This window comes from Herpailurus yagouaroundi, unplaced genomic scaffold, assembly GCF_014898765.1.
Source record: "Herpailurus yagouaroundi ecotype Mexico unplaced genomic scaffold, PumYag 159, whole genome shotgun sequence".
In the NCBI taxonomy this organism is placed as follows: domain Eukaryota; kingdom Metazoa; phylum Chordata; class Mammalia; order Carnivora; family Felidae; genus Herpailurus; species Herpailurus yagouaroundi.
In genome coordinates, this window is record NW_024412400.1 from 4,232,854 (window position 1) to 4,250,195 (window position 17,342).

The following is a 17,342-nucleotide window of genomic DNA, read 5'->3' on the forward strand; positions in this document are numbered from 1 at the left end:
TTAAAGGTATTTCTTGTTGCTGTTGCCAAGGATTAGCACAGTTAATTATGGCGATGAACAGAAAGTGTCTCTTTATTGCCGCTTAAAGCTGTGACATCATCTGGTACCAGAGGTTTTGTTTTGGGGTCATCTGTTGAATATCGATGAGGAGACAGACTATTAGGGAGTCGAAAGTCATGTTCCCCAAACTCTATAAAGAGATGGGTGCAAAGGTTCTTCTCCACGGCGTTCTTGGAAAACATCAGCTGTGGGTAGGCTCTACACATTACAATGATCTAGAATCAATCATTCATCCTTGGGTTGCAAGTGAATGGAGATAATTGAAGGTTTAAATTTTGGCATCCTGAAGTCCACAGCTAACTGATGATAGCTACGCAGACCTTAAGGAAAAATCAGAACGATTAAATCTTGAAGACATCAGTACTTGGCATCTTCGCACACCTGTTCAAAGAGCAGGTGTCCGACGTGTGGCAGAAGACTTGCCAGAACATACCATGTGTCCTACAATTTCACCGTAGGACGCGTAACAGAAGACCTCTTACTGAGGCTCGTTTTGTTTTTGTTTTTATGGGAACTTCACTTCATTGTCTGCTTTGGTAGATAATACAGCGTGGGCCATCGTATCGGTGGATCCTGTTGATCGATTGAATGGACAGTTGGCGGGACCACGGGCTTCTCGTGCAGTTCTAATCGAGACTTCCTTCATTATTGCAATTCCTTGCGAATGAGACACTAATCGGGTTCACGAGATGCATAAGGGCCCTTTTCCTTCAGCTTCTTGTCAGAAGTCATCTTGCGTATCTTCTGTTGCCTTCTCAAACTGTGTTCCAGCATTCTGCCCTGCTCCCTCGTGACCTCTCTGAGCCGTCTTGTGCGTTCGACCAATTTGGCAGAGAGAAGCGACCCCAGCTATTTTACTCCTGGGTCAGAGGAGGTCTCGAATAGTGAGGAGGGGACACTGAAAGCTGTCAGCTGGGCGGGAGAGAAAAATGCAGACTCTGTGCTCAGGTCCCAAACTTCCTGATGGTGCGTATCCCTTGGTGTTCAATGTACTGTGTCTCACGACAAGTGCATTCATTTTCTTTCTCTTTCCAGATTTTTAAATCTTTTTCTCTTCACTTCATCTGCTAAAATATAAAAACCCTTCCATTCATCCCATGTTAACACCGCGGCAAAACAAACCCACAAAGGCCTGTCAACCCTAGGCGCCCCTCGGGCTCTCTGCTCTGGCCCCTGCCCACACCTCGGCCGCCCTGTCAGACTTCTCAAAGGAATCCCCTTTCCTCCTTTTCCTTCCTCCTCGGCTGCTTCGTTCCTGGCTGCCTTTGCTTTTGTCAAGATCACCGGTATGTTTTTGAACCACGGGGGTCATTTCTTCCCTCCGCACTTGGGCAGCGCGAGTCATTGGCACGTTTCCCTTTCTTGAAACGCGTCTCTCCCTTTTTCGCCTTCACGCCATTCTCTTCTGGTTCTTCTGATTTTCCCATCACTCCTCATTCTCCTGTTCAGGTCAGTATTTGAATACCGTCGTGCCTTCGGGTCCCATGTGGCTCAGCTCCCCAGTCTGCACCCATTCGGGAATACACCGTCTCTACGTGCAACAACATCCTGACGACTTCTGAATCTGTACCTGTGGCAGGCTGATGGCCTGAGCTCTAGAACTCTTTTGCTCACGTGTTTCCTGCCCATCTCCACTTACTTGTCCCGCTTGTATTCACAGCGAGGGCACTGCAGTCAACTCCCCTAACCAAAACAGAACTTGACGTGGATTTTTGGGCTCTTCCTTTCTGCTGCTCCTCCCTGCAGCTCCTAGATGCCAGCGACTGATGGTTCGCGTGCTAAGCATCTCTCTGATGTGTCCGTTGTCTCCATCCCTACGATTCCTTCTTAGTGCGTGTCTTCGTGGTCTCTGCCCTAGGTGATGGCCACGGCCTCCCAGGAGGCGAGTCCCTACCTCCAGGTATGCAACCCCCAAGCGACTCCTGAAGAATCTCAATGAAATGGCCATCCGTCATTTCACTGTTCAGCTTACAAACCTTACGCGGCACCCTCAGTCTTTCAACTTTCAGTTCCGGTTTTCATAAATGGTGTTCAAGGCCCTAGGATTTGCACCCAGCTCCATTTCTCTCCCCTGTGCTGCCTCTTCTCATTTCTAACCCGCTACTGCCTCGAAATACGTACAGTCCTTAAACGTACGTCCCGCATCTCTTGGCTTTTCCCATGTTGCTCCGTACGTTTTATTTATTTTTGAGAGAGAAAGACAGTGCAAACGGGGGGAGGGGCAGAGAGAGAGGCAGACACGGAATCTGAAGCAGGTTCCAGGCTCCCAGCTGTCAGCCCAGAGCCCAAGGCGGGCCTCAGACTCGGGAACTGTGAGATCATGACCCGAACCGAAGTCCTACGCTCAACCGACTAAGCCACCCAGGTGTCCCATGTGTTTTACTTCCTTTATCATGATTATTCCCCCCTTCATCCCACTCCATTAGCAAACACCTACTCATCTTCTAATACTCGGTTCAAAATGATCTCCTGGGAGCCTCCCACATGCTCCCCATCTCCCCCCCACTCACACCATGAGTTCATCTCCCGCTCAGTGATCCTGGAGTCTGAGACCTGCTTCCACCCTAGGGCCATCCTGGTGTCCTCCAAGTTTCTGTTCACGGCTGGGCTCCACCACCTGCCTGAGAGCCCTGTGAACGGCTCTCATAATCATTCTTATGCCAATGTCGAAGACAGTAGTAAATAAGATTTGAAAAGGAAGGATAAAAAAAACCAATCAGAATCTTGCCAGCGCGTTGTTAAGACATGTGTCTCGTGAGACGGGCCCTTGTGGGAATGTTGACACCAGGGAGATGGGCAAGCACTACAAACCGGGGCTTTCGTTTTTCAGAGAGTCTGTTTTCCCATGGGTGACTGGTCTTCCCGATGGTGGTACAGCCCCCTTCTGTCGAGCGTGTGATACCACGGAAACCACGAGATGCCAGTTTCTCACAAGTCACATCGTACACTTCTCTCAGTAGATGTCCCTTCTCTCGATTCCTGCCTCCCCTGCTTTAGTTCAGGTCCTCGTTGACCCTGCCCTAGATCAGTGCTGTTGCCTCCGAGAAGACTCTACTACTAGAACAGTAATACTGTTAAATCTACCACGGGAGTAAGGTTTGCGTAAGAACCGTTGCCAGTCTGGAGCGGAAGAAAAGAAGATCATTGTTTTTTGGCTGCTTGGGAAAAATAACGTAGGATGCTTTCTCTTTTTTTGTTAATTTTTTTTAATGTTTATTTATTTTTGAGACAGAGAGAGACAGGGCGTGAGCGGGGGAGGGGCAGAGAGAGGGGAGACACAGAATCCGAAGCGGGCTCCGGGCTCCGAGCTGTCAGCGCAGATCCTGATGTGGGGCTCGAACTCACAAACCGGGAGATCGTGACCTGAGCCGAAGTCGGACGCCCAACCGACTGAGCCACCCAGGCGCCCCTGGAATGCCTCATTGTATAAAGGGGGCGCTTTTGATTCACCATTAGTTGCCTGTGAACTGGTTTTTCTACTTGTAGTGATGGATAGATTTCTACAGATTGAGTCTGTGTCCACAGCACTTATTTTCAAAATGGTCAGCCGGGGCCAACTTGGACCCTGGAGCCCTGTGACAGGGACGGTCACTTGATCACAGTGATGTTAACCCCGTGACATCTGACCTCGTGATTATCCTGTGTGAGCCAGGCAATCAGCAGCAAATCATCAGTGAAGGTGTCCACCGGGGGGGTGATATTATGGGGACCGTGATTAGAGCCATTTCCGACCCTGACTTTGCTCCAAGCCTCGCCTGAGAAGAGGGGTCCTCACGGGGCCTCAGCAGCAGTTGGCCGTCACCCAGCCTGGCTGTATGATGCCCGCGGTTAACTCTGGCAGGGTGTAGGGATGCAGGGACGCCACCATTATCTTCTAAGCCTTACAGCAGCCTCGTGAAGAAAGCAAAACGTTTGCGGGTCTTTTATGCAGCTTGGGTTGTCTCCCTCTGGGTCGTCGAAGCTCTCCGGCTGTCAGCACGGCACTCGGGGCCGGGAAAATTCAGAGAATTGCTTCAATAATATGACAGCCTCTTCCATTTAAAACGGGACTCAGTGCAGCTTATCTCGGAGGCGTTCATTGAAAGTCTATGCATGATGCATTCCTGTAGTCATTCAACAAGGTCTCTCATGTTTGCCCTGATTTAAAAAGAGAGAGAGAGAGAGAGAGAGAGAGAGAGAGAGAGAGAGAGAGAAAACCAGCTTTGTAGTTGTGATAACATGGATCAGGATGGTATAATTGCAGCAAAGAGACCCCCGAGCTGGCAGTAATAGGCTGGTTCGTCTGATGTGTACTGCCATCAGAAAGTGACCCATGCGTGGATGTTCTCAGGGGACAGGGAAGAGGCTTTTAAGAAGGACACTCTGTGCAGTATGAAAGCTAATGAGCAAACGCACACGTGTGAAGGAAAGCTACAGCTTCAGGAAGCCCGGTCCCGCTTAGAACCTGGTGCAACCTGCCTCAAGCTCATCAGGACGGACCAGTCCTTGCGGGGACGTGGGCCACATCACCTCCGTGCCCGCGCAGAGTCCCTGTAGGTCATTCTGGGTCGTGTCCCTATGAAACTACAGCCACAGGGTAACGAATGGAGAGGAGAAGACGAGGAAGGGTGCGGGAACGGCGCATAAATGAGGTGGAGGCAGATGTTTACACAGGGATGAAAGTAAACGCGATGGGCTTTAACCGGAAAAAAACCAAAATAACAATTTGGTGCACTCCTCCTTTTGAAGTTAGGACCGGTTTGTGCTATTGTACCTCATCTGTAAGAACAGAGCAGTATCTGACTATTGCTGTCCGCGTGGAGCCCGATGTAGGGCTCGATCTCATGAACTGTGAGATCGAGAGGCAGATGCTCAACTGACTCAACCACCCAGGCACCCCAGTATACTGCTCCTCTGTTTTAAAAGTCCTACGTAGGGTTTCGGTAACATAGATTATTGGGAGTTTGGCCTAGAGGCCAGTGCGTCAAAAGATTAACACCTTGGTTGAGCCCAGTTGGCCTACCTTGTCACACCTGGGATTTGTGTTGGAACAGGCCATCATCTGCAAAGGCCAGAGTCAGGTGTCCTCCCTGGTTTCTGAGGGCCCCCTGGTTCTGGGAGGCCTGAAGTAAGATATTGAGGCCTTTATTCACCTTACATGAGGGTGGGGTGACAGACAAGGGGTATCCCTTACCCCAAATCTATGTCCCTAAAGCCTAAGACAGTGGTTCCTCTTTCAGAAAACCATAGACATATCATGATATCATGTTGTCTATCCAGTCTCTCTATCCAAGGCTACCTTGAGCACCGAGATGCTATAGAGATAGATGAGGCCGAAAAGGACACTCGTCATAGAGACAGTACCCTAGTAACAAGTAAAACTTGGGCGAAAGCCACAGTATTTGCAGAATTAGAAAGCATAATGATAGCAATCTCTAAACTCTGAAAGTACAGCCATCTCTAAGCGGCCTGGGGAATCTTGATTCCTCCGGGCCTTCATCTGTCATCCTAGATCAGAGGCAGGGTCTCTGTGTACCTCTTTTCTCTTGCCTGTTTTTGTCTTTTAAAACTATTAATCCTAGTTTTGTTTCCAAAGGCCAAGCGACTTTCCTAGAGGCAGCCAGTTGCCTAGAACAGTCAAGCGATCATTCTTACATTTAATACAGTCATAAGTTACTTTTATGTCTGATATTTTAAGATCATTTTGACAAAACAGTCCAGAGTAAATATAGAGTCTTTGAAGTCCAGAGTCTTCAAAGAGTGTGAAGAGTGCCGTTATTCAAAATGGTCCTAGTAATTGAAAACTACAGTATCAGCTTATTAGAAACTAGTGAAGTGAAGGGACTAGAGTCTGTTTGACTTAGCCCGATCCTACTCCAACCCAACTGCCTGTCTGGTGTCCCCTAATCTGAGTAACAAGACTTTAAAACTGTTACTGAGTGGTATGAGTTTGTTTGGACCGGGACGTTATGCTTTGCCTTTGATTTCCTTTCTTTGATACTAACAAGATCATCTTCACCAAACTGTGAATCATAAGTCTTGTCCTCTTAATTGTTTTAATTACTGAGAAACAATTAATGCAATAAATGGTCATTAAATACCTGACACACTAAAGGAATTGTTAGGGTATGAGAACTAGAATAATGTATAATAAATAGTACTACAATTTAGGGAATATCAGCATGGGTGCTGATGTCAGAAAACCATGACTAAAATTTGAGCCTTCCCTCCTTGTAGCTTTGTGTCCTTGAACAATCCCTACACCCCTGTAAGTCAGTTTTCTCTTTTGTAAAAGCAATTTAATAACAGTGACCGCCTCCCAGGATTGTCATGACACAAGGTAAAAGCATTTAATTCACTGTTTGGATGAGACTGAGTGATCACCATACATAGCTAATTAGCTCATTTGTAATGGAAAATCTTCGAAGAAGATGAAAGTGTAAAGGAATTGAAACCAAGAACCAGAACTGGGAAGATACTGGAAAACGGCCCAAGGCACAAACTATAAAAATTCAGCAGAGGGAGAAGCCAGTTCTGAATCAGCATTTTTCTTCATATCCTTCACCAGCCCTGCCGCAGCTGACCTACTGTAATTCTATTTCAAAGCCATTTACAAAGAGCAGGATTTGAATTCAGAGAGAGCTCATGTGTTCCCTAGGAACTTAGAAAAATATTGACATCTTACCATTCCAAGATAAGTAATTATTATATGAAAAATTACTAATTTTCATATTTGAAGACAGTCCACCACATTAAGAATATTTTACTTAATAAACACAACGTGTAAATGACAGTGCTTGAGTGGGTTAGGGGAGGTGGTAGCTTCTCTTTGTTCTATAAGCACTTGCCCTCTTAACTACTCCTTTCCCCGTCTTCACATCTGTAACCCAACAACAGCTGAGGCGACGGTACCCTGAAATACAGGTTGCTACTTTGACGTTGCCTTCAGTTTCAAAATGTTGGATCTGTAACAGAGTATTCAAATACTAGTTAAAATAGGTCCATCACAATCTTGCCAATTCATAGCCTCTCATCAGTTTACATTCTGATTTTTCCTAATTGTGGTGCATCGAGAGAAACGTTGCCTTGGCAGAATATTAATGAAGTATCCTGCAACTACCAAGAGTATTCAATAACTGTTGTATTTCACTAAGAACACTAGTACATTTTCAGACTGATCAGATCCAGACATTTTAAATCTTACAACCCCTCAATCCCAGCAGAGTGCATTTTTTTTTTCTTTTTTTTGCTAGGAGGCACTTGTCCATTCCTAACCTTTTTACCTTCAGAAAACAAATGATACACGGGACTTGGAAATTGAATGAATCTTGGCTGAAAAAGAAATAAAAATAGCTAATGTCTTTATGATTTCCATAGCAAGCCTACAGGGCAGCCACTGTTGCTGTTTCTGTTTTGTAAGATGTATTATATCTCGCTAATCCTCAATAAATATGAAAAAGTGATCATTTCACAGCCAAGAATTGACAAACTGGAACACATTTCTCATTTGAATAGACGAGATAAGCAGGTTGCCTCCAGCTCTGCCATCTCGGCCTTTGGGTGGGTTGTGTCCTGGGCAGACGCTTAGTTCGTTCTTAGGTCAGTGGTCTCACATTTCTGTCCATCTATTTCTGGACCAGGGCTCAGATTCACATTCCAAAAAGCCTCCTGTCTTAGGGACCATCCTGCTACCTACCGTCTGTAACGTCGTTTAAAGAAATGGGCAGCTGCAATTAAACCATTCTAGATGCAGATCTGTTGCCTGGGGAGCCTATTGAGAAATGGATGGGATTCATGAATATAAATTGGGCTTTACCTCACTTAAGTTTTCATCTTGAAACTGCAGAGCATTATCCGCTTCCCCCATAAATCTTTATGTGCCTTAAGTGTGTTTACCGCGGGACCCCAGTGCAGAGCTGGTGGCTCCTTGCTCTCTGCACGACTGAGTATTTACATCCGCAAGTCTCGCCGGGGGAGGGCGTCACCGTCGTGCACTGCTTCAGTGCTCTGGGCAGAGATGCATCGCACCCCCAGGTCTGGGCCTGTACGGGGGTGGGGCCACACAGCCCCCGGCAGGTTTTTCTCTCCTTGAATGTTATTTGGAGTGCACTTCCTTTTCCTATCAAGACAATCTGCTTCTGTATGTCTAAACGGCTCTGTTATAAAACTGGGGCACCTGGGTGGCTCAGTCGGTTAAGCATCTGACTCTTGGTTTCGGCTCAGGTCACGAGCTCACGGTTTGTGAGTTTGAGCCCCATGTCGGGCTCCAAGCTGACAGTGTGGAGCCTGCTTGGGATTCTCTCTCTCTCCTTCTCTCTCTGCCCCTTCCCTGCTCTCGCGCTCTCTCTCAAAAAAAGTAAATAAACTTAAAAAAAAAAAAAAGACTTATTTCCCTTCATCCCAATTTTGGTTTAGAGCTGGTGTAATAAATGAATCTCTCATAGGTTATGTCAGTTTAGTTTTGAACGTCTTGAAGAGGACTCTGAGAGAACGGAAGGATTCAGTAAACAACTACATAAATAATCTTTTGAAGCAAGGCCACCACACCCCTCCTCCCCACCCCCCATTCCATTCCTCCCCTCTTTTGTTCCCATCTTAGCTAGGTATGTTCCGCAAAAAGAACCAAAAAGACCCAACGGGGCTTTCACCATGTGCCCAGATAGAAGTCAGAATTTTCAAAGACATCCCTCACCTTTTCAACCTGTGCTTTGAATCTTCAGCCAGAAATAAGGCTCTATTATATTTACCATCACATGGACTATAAAGTGTATTCACAGTGTCTGCTCTTTGCTGTGGAATTCAATGGGGAGGAATACGGCGGGTGATCATTTGTCTACATTCGTATCAGGTTGTTTTCCTACATGTAAGACAATTCTTGCTAGCACGAGTTGGATAGGGGCAGGAATAATGTCATAACAAAATGGTAAAAGAGTAAGAGAATTTTGCAGGGCCAATGGATATACGCATTAGAGTGGACTATCTAGGCAAGGGAAATAATAGACCACGACTGTTTGCAAGGAGAGGCATTCCCCAGAGGTGTGACGGGTTCGGGTCCAGACCACCGCAACCAAGTAACTATTGTAATAAAGCGAGCCAAATGAAGTTTTTTGCCTTCCCAGTGCATGTAAGACTCATGTTTACATTGTACTATAGTCTAGTAAGTGTAGCATAGCCTTAAGTCTAAAAACGCAACGTGCGTACCTTAATTAAAACATACTTCCTGCTGAAATGGGCTGGCCATCATCTGAGGTTTGCGCAAGTTGCAGTCACTGGTCGCTGATCACAGACCACCATGACAAACATAATAATGAAAACTTTGAAATGCTGTGAGAAACCCCATACTGTAGCACACAGACGAAAGGGAGCGAACGCTGTTGTGGAAATGGCACCAACAGACTCATCTGAAGGTTGCCGCAAACCTTCGATCTGTAGAAAATACGGTATCCGCGAAGCGTGTTAAAGCAAAGCCCCAAGAAACAAGGTATGTCTGCAGTGTTAAAATAAATTTCTCCCAAGTGCCTCTGCAGACGAGGCATTCTGGGAGATAGTGAGGGCCGTCACATGGCCTGTGTCCCGATTTCTTATTCCCGAGTCTGCTGGGGTTTCCTTTTTTGTATAACCTGTAAACCTTCTAGGAACGCAGCCCGTGACCCGATGTTCTTAGTCTTACGTAGGCCTGCAGAGCACGTCCAGGGAAGGCTTTGACTGTGGGCACAAAGTAGTCGGAGGGAAGATGGTCGTGACTCTTAATTACATTCTTAATATGTGATGTCCTTACAAAAACTTAAAATAGCAGGCTCAAACCACTTTGAAGCTGAAGTAGGGTGACAAATGTGAAGGTAAAACAATGGGACACAGGAAGATCGAAGGGTGGTTTTTGAAAGTCCACACTTGGCCCCCTCAGCGGCCAGCACAGGGCAGGCCTCCCAGCTTGGCTTTTCCCCAGACTTGTTGTTCTCAGGTGTTCCAGACTGAAGACAGCTTGTGTGACCAATGGAGCTGATCTCCCAACTCAGGGACTATTCACAAGCCATTGTTTCCACAATATTTCTGTGATGAGTGAAGGCAATTATAAGTAGGCCAAAGGAGAGCAAGATGTTGCCCCCTGCAAAGACTATAATATAATTTTACCTGTCCTCCATGTAAAGTTAAAACTCTCACATGCGCTCGAAATGCAGGTTATTTATTAACAATGCATATTGATTGTTTCGATTCTTAAAATCTGGCTGTAAAACATGGCTTAGTGTTTGTGTTTTAAAACAATCTAAGATCTTAAAGATTTTTCTTTCAGAGAATTGTGTTAAGGCAGCAGATGGACTTTCTCTAGAGTAGTCAGTATAGTTTGTATTAGAAGCTCCGGAAAGACCTTACTTTACGTCATGAAGTGAATCTGTTTTATTTTTCTACCACCTCATCATTTGGACCTAAATCATAACCTTCTTCCCAGGAATTCTATAAGAACCGTTCCCTTCCGTTGAGAATGCAATTTAGGGGCGCCTGGGTGGCTCAGTCAGTTAAGCAGCCCACTCTTGCTCTCGGCTCAGGTCACGATCTCACGGTTCGTGACTTCGAGCCCCACGTCGGGCTCTGCGCTGAGAGTATGGAGCCTGCTTGGGATCCTCTCTCTCCCTCCCTCTCTCTCTCTCTCTGCCTCTCCCCTGCTCTCGCTCTCTCAAAATAAATAAATAAAAGCTTGAAAAAAGAAAGAGAATGCATTTGAAACCACTTGTGGTGGGGATTAAAATGATTGCAAGATTTAAATTGTGATACACTTCAAAAAGAAAAGAAAAGAAACCCAAGCAACTGACCCACTCACAAGGACACAACAGAGACATTTTTTTTTAAGTTCTGTATTCTGTATTATTAACATACGTGGTCACTTATTGGAGTGCTTTACCAGAATATTCTCCGGGGAGCCGGCGTTGAAACAGAATAAAAAGCATGCCGTATCTTTCTCCAGTAGCTGCCTTTTGTCTATGGCAGTGGACGTTGAATTAGTCAGAGTAGTGAATCATTTTGTTCACTAGGGCATGGAAAATAAAAATTTAACAGGCAGTTTGATGATCACTGGGTGAAATGAGTTTGTGCTGAAAGGTGAGATAGTAAGAGAATGAGTCAATTTAATTAGAAAAAAAAAAACCACTTGATAATTTACGAATACTCCTAATATCATTGAAACAAAGCAAACCACAGATATCAGAGGTCCGGTGATACCAATAGAGGTTCCTGTCTTTGTGCCGTAAAAAAAATTGACCATTGTCACGTCGTGTTCGCCGGACCATTCTGCCCGAAGATGTAAATATCAGTGAATTTTTTTGGCATCATACTCTTGTCTCCTCTTAGAGCAACAAGACGCATTCCTAGGAAATAAGTATTTAGACAACACCCCGCTGATGGGGAGATTGGGATGTCTGAAGGTTTTGTGAACAAGTGCTTTTACCCCCATGAAATCTCATTTGTGTTCTTGCTGGCACAGCCTGTTCAAAAGGTGGTTTTTCTTGGCAGGTTACCAGCCAGTCCTGTCTGGTCAACAGGGGTTCCAAGGCCTCATAGGAGTGCAGCAGCCTTCCCAGAGTCAGAACGTGATGAGCAACCAACCGGGGAATCCGGTGCAAGGCGTGATGGTCTCCTACCCAACAATGTCTTCTTATCAGGTGCACATCAGCAGCTTGGAAAATCGTGGTTTATAAAGTAGAGCTTGCCAAAGTAGAGGCCGTGAGTCCGCCCCGTAATGGATGGTCAGCAGGGTGGGGGTGCCGTGCCCAGCTCCTGTCGATGGTTGACTTTGAATTAAGATTAGCAGAAGAGCAGAAAACGGGACACGCATGCTTCTCTTACTACCGTGGCTTCTGAATGTCCTGCTAAAAAGGTATTTAAACTCTATAAACTTCTATTCGCGGAAGAAGATGCTGTAGTCTAAAGTGATATTCACGAAGACCTTTGGATAGTCCATTGAGATTTTGCCTATTGGGGAAAAGCCTTCATGACAAGCTTCCATGCATTTTTAGTACACAGTCTCCAAAATTTCATGTCACGACAGTTTTAATTTAAAGGAGACACGGCAGCTCAGATTGATTCAAAGGGCATGTAGAGGGCCTACCAACTGCATTTTCTTGACTAAACCCATCCCGGGTATTTAAAAAATGTCACACACCCTTTTGGGACTGACGTCCCGAAATACTCTGAAGGGTTATTGAAATGCTCCGATCATTAAATTTAGCCGAACCAGCCACGTCTGGCCCTAAAACGAACAAACAAACAAGCAAGCCAAAGCAAAATAAAAAGTCTGTCCTCGGCCCTCCTAGCTGACAATCCTTATTCACATTGCATCAGTTTCTCCCTCCAGCTCCATGGCTCTCTAAAGCTGCAGGCTGAGAGTGAGGTAGGTCCCTGTTGCTGTAGATGATTCCAGGCCACTTTGTCTGCATAAAACCAGAATGGGAATGCGGCTATCCCCACTGAGCGAAATCCAGAGCAGGAGATCCAAACCGTAGTCCCGGGAGGGTCCCCGCACGGTACATCATCCCTGCAAGGTTTTCAGGGGCCCTGTGAGCAGGTGTCATGATGCCCATGGTCCAGGGAACTGGAGACGCTAAGTGACTTGCCCCATGTAAAACAGCTGACGAGAGGTCCGTCCGGGATAGGTGACCAGTTAGGTCTCACCCAAATGCTTGAGTATGTTTTGTGACACCACAGTGGCTTACCGGACCCACAGGCACAACCTCTTCACGAAGGGCTCTCTCTTGTGTCTTCCTCCAGGTGCCAATGACCCAGGGCTCTCAAGGACTTCCCCAGCAGTCATACCAACAGCCAATCTTGCTACCTGACCAGGCAGGTCAAGGGTCACTCCAGGCCACCGGAATGCCTGTCTACTGTAACGTCACACCGCCGACCCCTCAGAACAACCTGAGGCTGATCGGTCCACACTGCCCCTCCAGCACTGTCCCCGTGATGTCAGCTAGCTGCAGGACAAACTGTGCAAGTGTGAGCCACACCGGGTGGCAGGTCAAATTCTGAGCACTGTGGCTGCGGTACGTGTCTCCAGATCGCTCGTGGCCGCTGAGGCAAGATGAGCAAAGGTGGGACGCTGGCTGAGGACTTAACGTATTCACTCAACACCCAAACGATCGCTGCTGGTATTCTGTAAACACACACACACACACACACACACACACACACACAAAGACTGATACACACATTAGCTGGTCAATGGTGCATATTTCTGTCATGTCTGCTAGGTACGCCTTTGTAGCTTAGCTAGTGACATGATTTCATCAAGGTAAGATTTTCTCCTACCACTGAACACCACTGTGTAGATGATAATATCCCTCATTTGGATTATTAGTTTTGTACTTTGTGTTGAGTTTGTGATGCTAAAAGTATTGAAAGATCATATACCGAAATCACATCGTACCAAAGCTGTAACGGGAAAGAGAAGGATTGATGAAGGGAAGGAATAATTTATATACGCTATAGAGTTTTCTTTTCTTTTTTTTTTTTAATGGATATATACTGTATTGTAGTGTTTAATCAAAATAAAACTATTTGACCTTATGGAGGAAGGTCATGTTTTTACCACCAGTTTGGTTCACTCTCTGTTCCAGTATGTGTTCGCTTATGTGTCACCGTTGTCCCCTTAGAACACTGTTGCATGCACCATGCAGGGTAAAGGTGTTCCGGGTATTTGTGAATGAATCGGCATCACGTTGGGAGACGTGGTAGGCAAACACCTAACCAATTGCAGTTTCTTGTCCTGATACGACAGGGGTCCTGGGAATAAGATGGCTTCCACCTCGTCCATTCAGTGACAGTTCACATTTTTGAAACATATACCCTGATTTTAATTTTAGGGATACGCCATACCAAACCCCGTTCCATCTTCTTTGAGTTCCACATGCTACCTGGAAAACAAGATTTCTTTCTTTAGAGGGAAATCAGAAAAGGCATGGTCTGATTCTATCAGTTACATTGGGCCATGCAGTGAAAAGTGCCATTAGTTTTGAGGGCAAGTCAAAAATGCAAAAGGTGCTAATGTTTATCCTAGTAATTGAAAAGAAGGTAAAATAGAACAAGAGTTTAGTCACAAAGACTTAGAACATTCGGGGGGAAAAACATTTAGAAGAAGCCTGTTTCCGTCTAATCCTAAAATGTGTATTTAATGCCCCGTAGATTCTGCGGGTGAGATTGATTTATGACAACCTTTGAGAAACAATAACATCAAATATCAGCGTTGGCCCTTCCGGGACGTATTTATTGGAGGACTATCACCTCACAGCTTTCACTTTGCTATCACGGTACAATGATTAATAGTTACCTCTTTTATACTGTCTGCCTAAAAACCAGTATTGCCAATGAGAGGGGTACGGAAGGCACATCTGGATAATCCCCCCTGTTTTTCCAATTATCACCTGCTCTATATTAGATCTTTCCATTTTCATGTTGATGAGTTGGAGGTCGAGTTAAGCTACTAGTTCAAAACTCTACCTGGGAAAGTGAAGGGAAAACAAACCACAAGAGACTCTTAATGATGGAGAACAAACTGAGGGTTGAGGGAGGGAAGTGGGTAGGAGATAGGCTAGATGGATATTAAGGAGGGCACTTGTGATGAGCACTGGGTGTTGTACGTGGGCGATGAATCATTGAATTCTACTCCTGAAACCCATAGTACACTCGTTAACTAAAACTTAAATCTAAAAAAATTACCAAAAAAGCCTACCGAGGATTTTTTTTAAAGTTTTTTTTTTTAGTTATTTAGTTGAGAGAGAGCGCGCGAGAGCGAGAGGGAGGGGCAGAGAGAGAGGGAGAGGGAGAATCCCACGCTGACAGCTTGGAGCCCGTAAACCATGAGATCATGGCCTGAGCCGAAATCAAGAGTCAGATGCCCAACCACGAGAGCCACACGGGAGCCACAAGGATTACCACTTCTTAATGTTATAGTATCATTTTCTTTTTCCCTTCAAAAGGGGGCTTCTACACACACTCACTAGCTTCGTTCCCTGTGACGTCTGTCCCATTTACCCAAATCTCAGTCTCCTGGATCTCTTCGTTGTAAAGAAGCCTTACACGTGAAAAACGTTATAAAAAGAGGATGTTGCTTTTTTTTTTTTATTGAGTCATTAAACCAACAGGCTGAGTCGCTATTAAACCAACCGCTGGTCTGAGAGGGAGCGATGTGTTTGCCCAATTAATACCTTCCCCTAATGGAAGGAGGGGGCCTGACCAACAGAGATTCCCTTTAGAAATACAGTCTCCATTTAGCTTTCTCATCTTGGAGGTGATACCAGATCAAGTATCCAAATATGAGTCTGAAGGTTTCTCTTCTTTTCATGGAAATCTGAGACATTTTCACCTTTTCTTTAATGATTCCTAGCATGACCGAGCCTTCTTTCCCGTGGATTTGAAACCACCATCATGCTTGTGGTAAAGACAGGCCTTCTCTCTCTTGGGCTGCCCTCCCCCCAAACATGCCACACTCCTTCCTACTTAGACATTTGACTTTTCCTGCATAAAGCCCTTTGTATACTGTTTCAGGCTGAGCCTTCTTCGCTAAAGAACTGATGAATCCTAAATATAGACGCCCAGCATTACATTATTCCGAATCTTATGTTATGCTTAACTGTCTTTTATACTACGTTACTGGACCTGGTTTTCATCAGGGAAGCATTTCCAGAATTTATCACCAGAACATTGCAGTTTTTCATGTTGGTTAATAATTTTATCACAATTGCATTTCGTAATGATATATTATTCAGCTCATAAGCTTATGTAGAGAGAGATGATTATATATTTATATATAGATATATTTGTGTATATATATGTATATATTTGTATATATATGTAACGAGATAGATAGATACATTTGTCCCTGATGATCCTCTACGTGGGTGTCCATGAGAAGAAGAGTGACTTATGCATTCATTTATTCAGCAAACATTTACTGCATACTTGATTATATCCTAATTACATGGCACCATTCCAAGTGAGGACAAATAAATTTAAAGCACTTAGACTTATTCTCGTAAGTTTTATCATACACTTAGTCATTCTGCGATAGTTGGCGCAAATGTTCACTAGGATGCCAATGAATTTCAGCCATAATTATTTTATTGTTTTAATATAGTTTCACAGGATGTGGGGTGGGAAAGGAGAGTGTGTTCTAGAACATTATGGAAATGGAGTTATGCAATTACTTAGGAGTACGGTTGGAGGATTTCAAATAAAGTTATAAATCATCATCACGAAAATAAGTGGGGTCCACATGAGCCGGAGCAGTTTTAGAAGAGAGATTTGAAGTAGGAAGCAGATACAATCGCAGAAGGAAGAACATCGCAGAAGAAATGGCTCTGAGACCTAACAAAGGCGCTTTCGGACTCCCCGTCGACGTTTGCCAGCAGCGAGAGTGTGGTGGGATGTTTTCAGCCCCCACCCTCCTGTCGCCTGTATTCTGGGCTGACAGGTACGTGCCGGTCACAGAGGTGAGGCCCACCCCTCTCCCGTACCCTGTCACCGTCCTTACAGGTGACTTGATCACTTACAGACCAAAAAGGAAGCATTGCAAATACCTTGCCCTAAGGGCAGAGTCAACGCAAATCGTTTGGGTTTTGTTCCCAAGTAATACCCTAGAACAGTAGTTTTCTTAAAATATTTTCCATGGGAGACCCTTTCCTTGGGCTACGAATAGTTGTTATCTGCAAAAGGCTGTTCCAAGGATAATAGTTGGGAAGCAAGGTTAATGAAGGTCGAGCAATCCTTTGAAAGAGTCTGGTTTCTGGAACCCTTATCATATCACTTTAGATTATGAGTTTCCAAGCAGGAGGGGTACTTTGCATGGTTTCTCACACCTGGTTGAACACAATTCCTTTCTTTTCACACACTGTGTCAAACGAACAGTGTGAGGAACATATGTTAAAAAAAACCTTTTTTAATGTTTATTTTTGAGAGAGAGAGAGAGAGAGAGCACCAGTGGGGGAAAGGCATAAAGAAGGGGAGACGCAGAATCCCAAGCAGGCTCCAGGCTCCGAGCCGTCAGCACAGAGCCCGATGCGGGGCTCGAACTCACGGACCGCGAGATCATGACCTGAGCCGAAGTTGGACGCTTAACTGACGGAGCCACCCAGGCGCCCCAGGAACATATGTATTAAACATTTTATTACAGACCCCTAAAAAGGAATACAAACACAGTTCTTTTATCTCTATAGAAACTACATTATATACTAACACGTAATATCCAACCCTAGTTCCAAGTATGACTTCTTTTGGTAACTGCTCTAATGTGTATTTTTTCCCTCCACAAGTGTGAGCCT

At 45.2% G+C, this 17,342-nt stretch overlaps 1 protein-coding gene across 27 annotated transcripts in view; it reads left to right on the forward strand.

The window, feature by feature from the left end:
* The window catches only part of ARPP21 (cAMP regulated phosphoprotein 21), a 156,369-nt gene extending 142,749 nt beyond the window's left edge, over nt 1-13,620 (forward strand). For all 27 annotated transcript variants that reach the window (XM_040479678.1, XM_040479700.1, XM_040479701.1 and 24 more), the window contains 2 exons: nt 11,545-11,693; nt 12,799-13,620. In XM_040479678.1, the coding sequence (XP_040335612.1) occupies nt 11,545-11,693; nt 12,799-13,056 (407 nt within the window). In that variant the 3' untranslated portion in view covers nt 13,057-13,620. The remainder of the gene's footprint in view (nt 1-11,544; nt 11,694-12,798) is intronic.
* The last annotated feature ends 3,722 nt before the right edge of the window (nt 13,621-17,342 follow it).